Genomic DNA, 13,184 nt, shown 5'->3' on the forward strand with positions numbered 1-13,184 from the left:
TTGCAAGAAGGACAAATGCTGAATTTTCAACAGAGAATCAAATTTGCTGTGTCATTTTTAAGCAAATACGAAAATATTTTCTTTTATGATTTGAATTACATTGCTGAGTGTATCTGAGAGACAAAAAGGCACCTCTGCAAAGTTAACTGAACACTAAGAATAACTTTGGTAGGATTGAAATAGAAAATAGCCAAAGGAACCTTCAGTGTTCATACTATAAATGTTGCATAAATGTTGCTGGAAAATACTTATTATTTTGATATACTGAAGTCTGCAGATCCTTTCTCATGCTTTACAGATCCTATATACACAGATCTGGAATTAAAATTATGTGGAATAGCTGCTAAGTGACAACAGAAATTTGCACTGGTTCACAAGCCTGTCACAAACATTGCACTCATAGGCCTCTTGCCTTCACATTTTCCTTACAGCCACTGCCTTGTGTTTAAATCTGAAACAGAATACTTTGCCTAATAGGTGCAGTGATTTCTGTTTAGAAACAGAAGTCTCCTTATTTATATAGATTCTGGACTTAATCTCTTTTAAGTTACACAACAACATGATAACGATGTTCCACGATCTGGCATATTTCTGTTTAGGTTTGCACTTGTTAAATAGAAACATACTAGTATGCAATTTCAGGAAGCATTCCAGTTCAAATCATCTTCAGCTTTCCTCTTGAAATTGGAAAGATGTGCGCATATGTAGATAAGCACAGTGCAAGAAGAGAAATGAGGGGAATATGAAGTCACCACAGTGTTACATAGGCAAGAAACCACACACCTTTTCTCATGACCAATAACCAATGCCAGGCCTCCTCATCCTCAGCTGACAAACTGAGGGGACGTTTGGCTTTCCAGGTGCAAATATAACCTACAGTAGTAAAGGCTAAGGACAGACATGCTTTCTGAACAGTTTTTCTGTGTCCAATACCAACCTGGTCTCCAAACAGTGCCTCTTTCTTCAACTTACCTTGCAGAAACCAATGGACTGAAAAACAACATGTTGTTTTGAAGACTTCAATCAAGCATACAGGTCTATACAACCAACATATATACTAGAGAGTCATATTTTGCCCACATGTATGAAAACAAAGTTAATTTTGAATGGTGTCTCATCCTACTGTGCAGGAAAAAAAAATACACCAAAACTTGTTTCCTGTATACTGAAAGCTGTTGGGTCAGATAATATGTAACCTATAATACTATCAGTAATATTACAATTTTTAATATAATGTTGTGTCCCCGTTTTTTTTAATTTTTATTTGTTCTAAACATTCATCTGTTTGTTTGAAAGCCATACCCCTATAAAATCAGTCACTCTGAAGTGTTAATCCACTGAAGATCTAAGAAGATGCACTTATAGAAGATGACTTTACACTACAACATGCTTTTCATGTAAGGATATAACCTGAGACAACCTAATTCTATCTCTTTCTGGTATCTTCAATTTGACTATTTTTATTTCTAACTACCTCTGATGTCTTGATGTCCTCATAAGAAAACTGCGTGACAGGTACTCCGAGATGGTTGATGAAATAATCTGAATCTCCCTGTATCTGCACAGAACTCACATTAGATCCTGGACATCTAGTCTTTTCCACACACTTGAAGCTCTGGCTCTGAAAAACAAAAAGAAATCAAAATTCTAGTTATTTATTTGCAAACAGGCTCTTAATCACTTGCATCAGTATCTCATTTACATGGCATTCTTTGGATGGAAGCATTTTAAGAACAGCCTGGAACTTACACTGGTGCAAACAGGTATTAGCTGGTTCATACTTAGTAATGAGTGAGTCTACAAACTTTTTACCCTCTATTGATACATATTGTAGGATCAGACATAGCAGAGAATGAAGTGTGCTGCAACATGGCTGAGTCTTTCAAAGGACAAGGAAAGTCATCTCTAATTGAAATAGTAGGAGTGGTAAGAGAAGAAGCCTTTGGTAGGCTATGAAATGTCCCATGCTGGGCAGGAGATCATAGTTCATCATGGTGCCTTTTGGAAGCATGTTTCCAGGTCTTTAATGGCTAATTAAGGAATTAATTCTGTATTCAGTTAATAACATGCTCTCTAACAGCAAAAAGCTGAAGGAAATTATCATATTCAAGATATCTGACAGTGTATGAAATGCTGGCGATTTTTCTGGGTAAATTGCTTAAAACAATTCTAATCAGTGACATGTTTGTATTTCTTTCAAATAAGCATTTTATGTGAAGTCTTAGCAACAAAACGGTAACAGATATAAGAAGAAAACTGGAAAACAAGCCCAAGACTGAGTACTACATACTCGTGTAGCTCCCAAATATATTAGGTAACTAAACACTTAATAAGCAGTAGGCACAAAGGCTTTCAGCATCTATTACAGCAAATAAAGTATTTGGGGTTTTTTTAAGAATGTTAGGAAGTTGAAGTACTAGAGATTATTTTGTTTTAGCTAACAGTTTACATAGTATAACTTCAGTTCCTCAGACCTACCTACTAAGTAATTACTAGCTTGCTACAAAAACAGCATAAGATTAGTTCTTTAATACTAAAATGCACCAGATTCTGTATATTAAAGATCCTGAGCTTGGCAGGAAAATGTTATAAGACTTAGAAAAAGACAAATCTGGGTATTTTAAATATTAAATTAACATAATTATTGCTTCACAGTTTCACTTCAGTGCCATGAAGAATGTAATTGCGTATTATCCACTGTGCATGACAGAAGAAGGCCAAACTCTATACTCATTTCAAAAGGTATTTTTAAATAACTACACTTTACCTTCTACAGTCTTTCTCAGTCAAAAACATTGTATAGCAATGTTGTGGTTTAAGCCCAGCTGATAAATCAGACCCACACAGCTGCTTGGCTTCACTGCTCCCCTTCCCCCCACCCCACTCCCAGTGGGATGGGGAGGAGAACTGAAAGAATGTAAATTCCACGGCTTGAGATCAGAACAGTCCAATAACTAAAAATAACTACTACTACTACCATCAATAATAATAATGATAAGGGAAATAACAAGGAGAGAGAATATAAACCTAAAAAAGGGAAGGAAATCCCCCCCCAGTAAACTTAAGTGATGCACAATACAATTGCTCACCACCCACTGATTGATACTCAGCCCAATCTGAGCACCAATCTGGGTCTTCCAGGTAACTCTCCTCAGTTTATATACTGGGCATGATGTGCTGTGGTAGGAACATCTCTTTGGCTGGTTTGGGTCCAGTGTCCTGCCTCTGTTTCATCCTGGCTTCTTGTGCTCCTCCTCACTGACAGCATGAGAGACTGAAAAGTCCTTGACTGGGGTATGCACTACTGAGCAACAACTAAAACATCAGCATGTTACACCACACTGTTCTCAGACTATGACCAAAACACAGCACTGCACCAGCTACTAAGAAAGAGAAAACTAACTGTTACAGCTGAACCCAGGACAACCACACATAAAGGCATGTCTATAATTTTAAGCATATATATGCACACAAGATCCATTCTTAAGTGATCGCTCCTTTCAGGAATTATGTTTTAAGTATCACACCGTGCACTACGCTACAGTGTAGATTAGACTATATCGCAAGTTCCTCATACTGCCCAATGCATCTGGTCTGGTTCCATAAATGATGAGTAGTCTGTTCCTTCTTTAATGTTGAAAAGTTTACTGAATGACACAAAACACAGCTTTTAGCTTCAACAGGAAAACCTCTGAAATTAGCAAAAAATCAGTTACCTACCAAAGTCACAAATCGCAAAGTTAAATGACCAAATTAATAGCAATAAAAGTGTTGGACAAAACAATTCAGTATGAGAAAAGACAGAGCTGAAGGGTCAATGACCCATAAGAAAGCAAAATAGTATATGGAAGAATCTTTTCTTTCTAAAAAGACCTGAACCTAGCTCTGAGAAAACACAATGGCAGACAGACTCTTCAAGGCTAATTCTACTTGCATCTACTAAGGTTAAGAATTTATGTAACTATTGTTGACTATCCAGAATTAATTTTTGAGAAGTAATCAACAGAAGGGATATTGTCCTGGTTTAGCAGTAGCAGTCATTTTTCCTCCTTCTAGTAGCTGGTGCAGCGCTGTGGTTTTGACTTTCGGCCTGGGAATAATACTGATAATGTTTTTGGTTGCTGGTCAGAATGTTTACCCTGACCAAGGACTTTGTGAGTCTCATGTTCTGCCAGGGAGGAGAGGAAGCCGGGAGGAAGCCGAGACAGGACACCTGACCCAAGCTAGCCAAAAAGGTACTCCATACCACAGCACATCATGCCCGTGGTAGAATGGAGAGTCGCCCAGAAGGGCTGGATCACTGCGGGGTGGGGGCAAGGTACCGGTCGGTGAGCGGTTGTATTCTCTTCCCTTGTTATTTCCTTTATCATTATTATTGTTGGTGGTAGCAGTAGTGATTTGTGTTATACCTTAGTTATTAAACTGTTCTCATCTCAACCCCTTGGGAGTTGCATTCTTTTGATTCTCCTCCCCGTCCCTCCAGAAGCGGAGGGAAGAAAGGTGTGTGTGGGGGGGAAGTAGGCTGCATGGTTCTAATTTACATCCTGGGCTTAAACCACGACAGATATCTTGAAGTGTGGCATGGACCATCAAAATCTTACCATATATCTCAGGGAGGTACGGAAATTGAGCAGGAAAATGAATGTACCTTTTTTTCCTTGTCAATCTAAATCCTTATACCTTTCACTCTAACCTTTCATCATCTCCTATGTATCTGGACCTAGAATTTATTGTGGGGTTTTTAGAAAAGGAATACTGTAAGCTGCCTGGAGGTACAAGTGTGGACTTGGAATTTATACTCAGAATTCCTATTTGGGGAGGGGGTAATAGAGGATAATCAAAAAGGAAAACAAGGGTTCATGCAACGAATAACATTTCCCACAGCAGAAAATGCCAGAAATTTTGAATCTAGTACGTGAGAACTCAACTGGTGTAACTGTACAAATGAAGTTCTAAGACATTTTCCATTAGTGCCATCTCACTATACCCCAAAATGGCTTGCTAAATATCAAGTCATCTACTAAGCAGATTCCATTTCACATAAAAGCAATCAAGGTTATAGATACTGCATGGACACAGATAATTAAGACTATTTTGATATTGTTCTGTATTGTTTCTAAGAAAATGATGGTAGAGTCAGTTAATTGAGAATATACACCAGACACCACTTCTGTTAGCATGCAGGAATCTAAGAGACACCTTCATTTTTCAGAAACCCAAGCTTTTAGCCAGCGTTCTGCCCCTTGGAAAACACTACATTCCATTTTAACTGTTCAAAAACCATGTCACTTTTTTTCCTCACCATAAGCAACAATGAAATATTTTTTCTGTATAAAAGTTTACTTATGCTTACAGAGTTGGTTAAGTGTGGATGACTTTCTGGCAAAGAACGGCCGCATACCCAGGTCAGCAAGTGCCTACATGGAGTCTGACATGAACCAAGGGACAACTGAAGGAGGATGGGAGTGAGGCACTGGAAGTGAGAATCCCAGCAAGATAAGAAGGAGCTGGAATTTACTAAGTTGCTAAATTGAGGACTGTTGGAAAACTCTGAAGGTCAGGTTCTCACACCTGTGCTTAACCAATTATAAGTTAGTTGTCAAGGGCCTTAAAGATATGTATCCAATCACAATGGGCCAAGTTAGTGTAAACAACTTTAAGAAATAGTATATAAAAAGTTAGTTTTCTATAATAAATGGCTTTTGTCTGATCACATTGATCTCCAACTCAGTCCATTCCACGACAGTTAAGACTACAACGAGATATGGAATTTTTTGGTTTTTACATCACCAGCCTCACAGTATAGGATTTATATTTTCATGACAGCAATATGCAATTCCATAGGGCATCCTAAGAGTTTAACTGCTTTGTTCAACTTTCACTGCTGCTAGGAAATGAAGGTCACTCCTTAGTAAAAGACTGCTAGAGGATGTGGGTCACAGAATTGACCTGAGTGGGAAAGAAGATTATAACAATGCCAATGTCCAGAAACACGGGATTTAAAAGCATTTTAAAGTTCTTTAATACCAAATAACTTGTCAATCATCATGTAATAGAAACTGTGTATCGCTTTGGCATTCTGCTTTCGCTTTCCTTCCCCCCAAACCCAAATAGTCTGCTATTTTTGCACATTTAAATCTGAAATGGTGTCAATTTGATTAGTTCTAATTCTAAGAATCCACAGAATCTTTCCTTTCATGTATGCAAAAATAACTAATTTGTGAGTTCCCAGTCTGGCAAAAAGTTATGCATTATTTCATCAGTTGCAGTCAGGTACTACTTAATGGTCCTTTAAATGTTAGCTTTTATTTAGGAAAAGAAAAAAAAAAACAACCACAAAAACCCCCACCAAAATTAAAAATGCATCTAGAATAAATTACCAGCAACACGGTTTGTAGGAACTACCTCCCAGCTGTAGAACAGGCAAACTGCACTTCTTCAGCTAGTTAGTCTTACAGTAAAACACACATAATAGCACTGTTCAGATCACTTAGTTGCTCATGCTGATCTTCACTGCGTCAATCAAGCCCTCCCCTTAGACTGGAAGGAAATCAAGCTATGTGGTTAGACAGTAATCAAGGAGTGGTTCATATCAGTTAAAGGATGCACACGCTATTCATAAGGGAATAATTTTATTTCTCTGGAGCTCATTTTGGTTTTCGGCATCGTGTTAGAGGTTTATTTTACAAATTTGAGAAAATGAAGAGTATCATATGGCCTATTAAATATATTTGATTTAGGTTAATGTTATAAAACAGATCCGACACATATAAAGTATAATCAAGTGGTACTTCACTGCAGACCTTATTCTAACACTAATTAGATCTAAGCATTCATAGGTGCCTTTTGCAGCAATGTTAAGATCCTGGTATAAATAAAAGCCTATATTAAAAAAGAAAAAACAAATATTTTGACCATTTCTATGGTTCACTTTTCACTGACAGTTACATGTTCAGAGACATGTCCCTGTCAGTCAGCTTTGTCTACCTTCCTTATGTGACTCCAGCTGAAGCTAAAACCATGGCAGCTTCTGAGAAAGGATTAAAATGTTTAAGTAGTTTTTCAACAGGACAAATGAAGAACGACCAATTATTCTTGCAGCAATCCCAGTTTCAGAATTACAGCAAGGAAGCTTATTCTTCATGAATAATCGAACTTTATTCCATGAGTTGAATCACCACCTACATTAGTAGCAGGTGCAAAGAAAACACATTTAGGAAGCCAAAGCATGGTAGCCATCTAAATTAAGTAAAAAAATCTAAACAAAGAGCATAATATATTAAATTAATCACAGGCCATGTAAAAATGCAGAAAGCAACAGATTAGCATCTTCATTACTGCAAATGTGTTACATTAAATCATCATCAACAGGTAGGAAGGGCCAGAAAAGCTGCATAGCAAAAGATTCACAAGTATACATCCTCTCATCTATAAATCCCTGCTACACTGAGAAACAAATCATTAGAAGGTTTGACAACTCTTTAAAAATATTATTAGCTGCTGGCTTGCCCTCACTACCGAAATCTACTGAAAAAAGAAATTCTATCAACTCTATGGCAAGCATACTCCTCTGTTTTCTCAAATCTGATAAACTGGTTTGGATATAAACATCCTCCTTTGCTCTCGCTCTTTGCTGACTGATCATATATACTGTTATTAATGGAAAACAGATGTTTATAAAATTATTAGGGATATTTAATACAGTACTTTCCCCTAGAGACCTCAAAGTACTTTTCAAATCAACTAAAGATAAGCAAGGTGCCTAAGATTTCAGTCTTGCCTAACATCACAGAACAGAACAACCAAATAGAAACTGAGTATTTCCCAACTTCTGAGCCTTATCAAACTTTCATGATTCAAGTATGTACATAAAAATAATTTTAAAGTATATCCACTCATTCTTTCACTGCATAAGAAAAAAAATAGAATCTGCTGGTAAGTAATATGCTATGTACAGAGAATAGCCTAAATGTTACACACAACTAATGTGATGAATGTACCTATTTAAACGATGCAACCTTATGATTACCTCCACTATTTTACAGTGTCCTGGTTTAGCAGTAGCAGTCATTTTTTTCTACTGGTGCAGTGCTGTGTTTTGACTTTCGACCTGGGAATAATACTGATAAAGCCAATGTTTTCAGTTGTGGGTCAGAATGTTTACCCTGACCAAGGACTTTGTGAGTCTCATGCTCTGCCAGGGAGGAGGAGAAGCCAGGAGGAAGCAGGAACAGGACACCTGACCCAAACTAGCCAAAGAAGTATTCCATACCACAGCACGTCATGCCCAGGATGTAGAACAGAGAGTCCCCGGAAGGGCTGGATCATGGCAGGGTGGGGGCAAGGTACCAGTTGGTGAGCGGTTGTATTCTCTTCCTTGTTATTTCCTTTATCATTATTACTATTAGTGGTAGCAGTAGTGATTTGTGTTCTACCTTAGTTATTAAACTGTTCTTATCTCAACCCGTGGGAGTTGCATTCTTTCGATTCTCCTCCCTGTCCCTCCAGAAGCGGGGGGAAGAAAGGTGGGGGGGGGGAAGTGGACTTCGTGGTTCTGATTTACGGCCTGGGCTTAAACCACGACAGTTCTTTTTGGCGCCCAACGTGGGGCAGGAAGGGTTGAGATAACAACAGATCTGACCGAGGCACAATGCTGATTTATGGGCTCTCAAAGTTGTTCTTTTTGATACCACAGTTTCTGTATGTCGTAGCTTGCTTGGAGCCGGTATTTGCTGTGTTAGTGTTTATCAAGTGTGGGCCTTGGGCTAAGGTTCTTGTTTCATTGTACTTTATGGTAATGGCTTGCGATACGGGGGGGCTCCGGCCGCAGGGCGGGATGGACGTGGCCGTGGACTTGTACCTGCCCGTCCCGCTGCTCTTCACTGTCCTGGCCCTCATCCTCGCCTCCGTCTTTGTGAGGCTGCGGGGAGCCGAGGGGGAGCGGCCCCGGGAGCCGGCGGCGGCCGAAGCGGCCCGGGAGAGGGGCCCCGGGGACCAAGCGGCGGCGGGAGCGGGGCCGGAGGCCAGGAAGGAGGCGGCTGCCGAGGAGGGGAAGGAGGCAGCTGCCGAGCAGCGAGAGGAGGCGGCGGAGGAGCCGAGCCCCACAGCCGAGCCCAGCCCCGCGGCGGCCGAGAGCATTCCCCAGCAGCCGTCCGCCGAGCCCCGTGAGCCTGAGCCGCAGGAGGATGCAGGAGACCACGCAGCATTTCCCAGCAAGGCAGAGGAGGAAGATCTGGACTCAGAAAAAGAGAAGCTGGTGGTGAGAAAGCCTTCAAGCACAACAGCAGCTACAGCCCCAGTGACAAGTACAGCAGCATCATTTGAGAGTTTTGAAGGTTTTGAATGGCCTTTGGGTACCCTTGAGACCTGCCTGCTGATTGTGATGGGAATCACCATGTTGGCACACACACAGAGTGTGTTCTACCCACGATCATTTTGTCTGATCCCGAGAGTTAAGCAGAGTCAGGTTTGGGTCTTGTCTGGGGTTAGACAATACAGGGAGACCGAGAGGTTTTCCCCAAGGCTGGACAGTCATGAGTGTCACGGTGTGTGGGACAGTATGGGCGAGTATCTAATCCACTGGGCCCCTCCAGTCCTTTGGAAGCATCGGAGATGGAAGGCAGCTGTATGGAGTCCTCAACGACAAGTTGCAGAAACTGCTGCAGGGGAGGGTGAATTATTTTGAGCCTGATGGGCCCATGGCACTTCAGGCCATCAGGGCAGAGATGCAACATAGACATGGACTCATGATCGAGGGGTGGACTTTGCAATGGGCCTCTCCTGCTCTGAAAGACTGTTACAAGTGATGGTATATTGAAAATGTGGGATCTGAGCATGACGTGAATGGTATGGAATAAGGGGTGGATACTGTCCTGGTTTAGCAGTAGCAGTCATTTTTTCTACTGGTGCAGTGCTGTGTTTTGACTTTCGACCTGGGAATAATACTGATAAAGCCAATGTTTTCAGTTGTGGGTCAGAATGTTTACCCTGACCAAGGACTTTGTGAGTCTCATGCTCTGCCAGGGAGGAGGAGAAGCCAGGAGGAAGCAGGAACAGGACACCTGACCCAAACTAGCCAAAGAAGTATTCCATACCACAGCACGTCATGCCCAGGATGTAGAACAGAGAGTCCCCGGAAGGGCTGGATCATGGCAGGGTGGGGGCAAGGTACCAGTTGGTGAGCGGTTGTATTCTCTTCCTTGTTATTTCCTTTATCATTATTACTATTAGTGGTAGCAGTAGTGATTTGTGTTCTACCTTAGTTATTAAACTGTTCTTATCTCAACCCGTGGGAGTTGCATTCTTTCGATTCTCCTCCCTGTCCCTCCAGAAGCGGGGGGAAGAAAGGTGGGGGGGGGAAGTGGACTTCGTGGTTCTGATTTACGGCCTGGGCTTAAACCACGACATACAGACATAATAAAAATATTAAAAAAGGTATAGGCAGACCATAATATTCTACTACAGACAGTAATATTGTGAAAAGCTGTCATTTCAGTGCTTATGCATGTCTATGACATCTATTTCAGCTATGACAGCGAAGTTCAAAAAGTGCATACAACCCAGTTTCCTCATGAGCTTTGACTTCTTGATACTGTATTAGACATCAAAACACAACTGAACAGCTTCATCTAATGATACTTACTCTACCTGTTCACACACTTGAGTCAACATTTTTAATAAAGTATAAACACAAAAAAGAATGATCACTCTCTAGACCAAGCCTGCAAGTGTTCAGAGTAAGATAAAGATGATTAAGACTATACTAAAAAATCTGAGGTAGTGTGAATAAAATGTACTGACACATACACACCATCTTGTCACTAGGGAAAAACAAGCCCCACAAGAACTAGTGTTTATTTAAAGATGTCAGGGACAAAATATTTAGCACCCATCATAGGGCAAGTGATTCTCAATCGGACTACTGCAGCTGACAGGGATCACCATTAGTTCCTTAGAAAGTCCCTCACAATGTACTTGATGTTTTTGGGTACACAGAAGCGCTGCATCTGGAAATTCCAAGAGTAAACTTGTTTTTAGCTTGTGTGGGAAGAAAATATTAAATATTGTATTTTCACTAGCAAAACCTGCCTTTTAGATAAACCACATGGCTTTAAAAGAATTATTCTTTGAAAACACATGCAGGTATCCTGCATGACAGAACATCTTTCACCCAAGGGGATAAGGGAAACTGAAAACTGTGACAACTACAACTCTTATAAAAGATCAAAGCAAATAAGAGATTACCCAAGACCAAGTTCTGATACTGCATTCAGATTTCCACTAAACCAAGGAAAATTCAGTGAACTACGGAGCATAAGGTGCCATACTTAAACCTCCAGTTTTACCTTTCAAAGAAGTGTAAATTGAGTTTGGCTCTTTAATGGTGGCTTCCTAACTAAATTCGAAAACTATAATAACAGCAGTTATAAAACAAAGCATGGGGGAATACGTATGCTTGGTTCAAAATATTTAGATACATTGCTATATGCTGTACTACTCAACAGATTTATATTATTTTTTATTTAGTTTACAGCTACAAAACATGAAGTGAGCATAAACCCGTATTAGTTGTTCAGATCTTTGTGTTCTGTTAAACAGTATTTGCATGTTTTGAAATCATTGTCTTATTTTTTTAAAAAATATGACTATCAGTGTAAGGTCTTTTTAATAAATGGGACCTCACAAGACTGAACCACATTTTAGATGCAAATTTTACATCAAACTAGTAATAAATACAAAAAGAAGGTAGTAAAAAATTATAGTGTGAATTTAATTTCCTTTACTGGACTTTTTCTACATTTAACTTTATCTACTGACAGTCCTCTCTGATTCCTGATGCTTTTTTATATGATACTAAATTATATTTATCCTTCTTATACATAAATTGCAGTCATAAGCCTCATTAACTCAGATATACTTTTGCCAACATCCAGTAAAAACTCCTAGGAATTTTAATGGCTTTTTAAAGAGAGATAAAAATCAAGCAGGTATGCTCCTATTTGATAAGAGAATTTCAGAGCAATCAAATATTTAAGAGCTAAAATTACATAGCATAAATTATGTAAGTGGCAAGACTGCAATTGGAATGTCATCAGAAGTTCCAAATATCTTAGTAACTTAAAAATTTAGAGAATTACATGGTTTAACAAAACCAATAAAGAAATTACAGAACACAGCTATGGCAGCTGAGTTTCTCCATCATACCCCACTTACCCCAGACTCCTATACGGATCAACCAGAAAAGCATTGCATGAGAACTTTGCCCGTATTTTCTCATCAGCACAGATAAAGGCAAGTTCTCCAGCGCCTCAGGTACAGTAACTTTAAAAATCCGATTTCTATGATCACAGGCTCAGCCCCAATATTCAGTGGTAATTTATGGTAAAATATTTACCGTACTACTTATTTACCTATACATTTTACCATTACTTTTATTTATGGTAAAATTCAGGAAGCAGCTTAAGACTGTATTACATTAGAGGAACAAGCCAGCAAAAAAAATGCTATATTAACAGAAGGAACTTGTCTCCAGACCTAGCTCAACACACTGAAAACTGGGTGGTTATTTTTCTCCTTTAGAGCTTGCATTTTTAAATCTAGTTTTTAATGTAAACTATTTGTGAGCATGGAATGATTGCATTTATAATTAAAGGATGTGGTCAAACAATTTTTTTGATTATGTAAAAAGCAGTACTTTCCTGGACTTAATGGTATTCAAGCTTTTTCTTCCAGGTATCCAGTAGCAGGAACACTGGTCAGGGTTAATGGTCACATACATAGTGAGATACTGTGAAACCAAGGTTTAACAAAATGCAAATTAATCAGTTTTAGTATAAAACCCTGATAAATTGGGACTTGATAAGAAATGCATGACTTCCCTAATGTTTTGTGCTGTAGTAATATTTACTGTTAAAAAACCCCACACTGATTAAGTAGGCAAGAGGATTAGGATTTGATGACAAGACCTTGTTTTCAAATGGTTGGCATTTTATACACCATGGAAATATTTACGGCTTGTAAATAATTTTAAATGCCTAAAGGCACTCTCATTCTACAATAAGTAGAAAGACTATGAATCCATTTCAGTGTAGTCTAACTCTGTTATGATCAGGTTCTGCCATGCTACTCATTTTGGGATCCATCACACAAACAACTCTTAAATAATTCATGACAGAAGTGTGATT

The 13,184-nt window shown here is 39.3% G+C and overlaps 1 protein-coding gene across 1 annotated transcript in view; it reads right to left on the reverse strand.

Annotated features, from left to right (window-relative positions):
- Positions 1–13,184, reverse strand: part of NAALADL2 (N-acetylated alpha-linked acidic dipeptidase like 2) — a gene marked incomplete at its 3' end in the record, with an annotated part of 390,135 nt that overhangs the window by 80,716 nt on the left and 296,235 nt on the right. The window contains exon 10 of the mRNA XM_080624368.1: positions 1,475–1,621. Coding sequence (XP_080480494.1) covers positions 1,475–1,621 — 147 coding nt within the window. The remainder of the gene's footprint in view (positions 1–1,474; positions 1,622–13,184) is intronic.

This window comes from Psittacula echo (assembly GCF_963264785.1).
Source record: "Psittacula echo genome assembly, chromosome: 7".
Taxonomy (NCBI): domain Eukaryota; kingdom Metazoa; phylum Chordata; class Aves; order Psittaciformes; family Psittacidae; genus Psittacula; species Psittacula echo.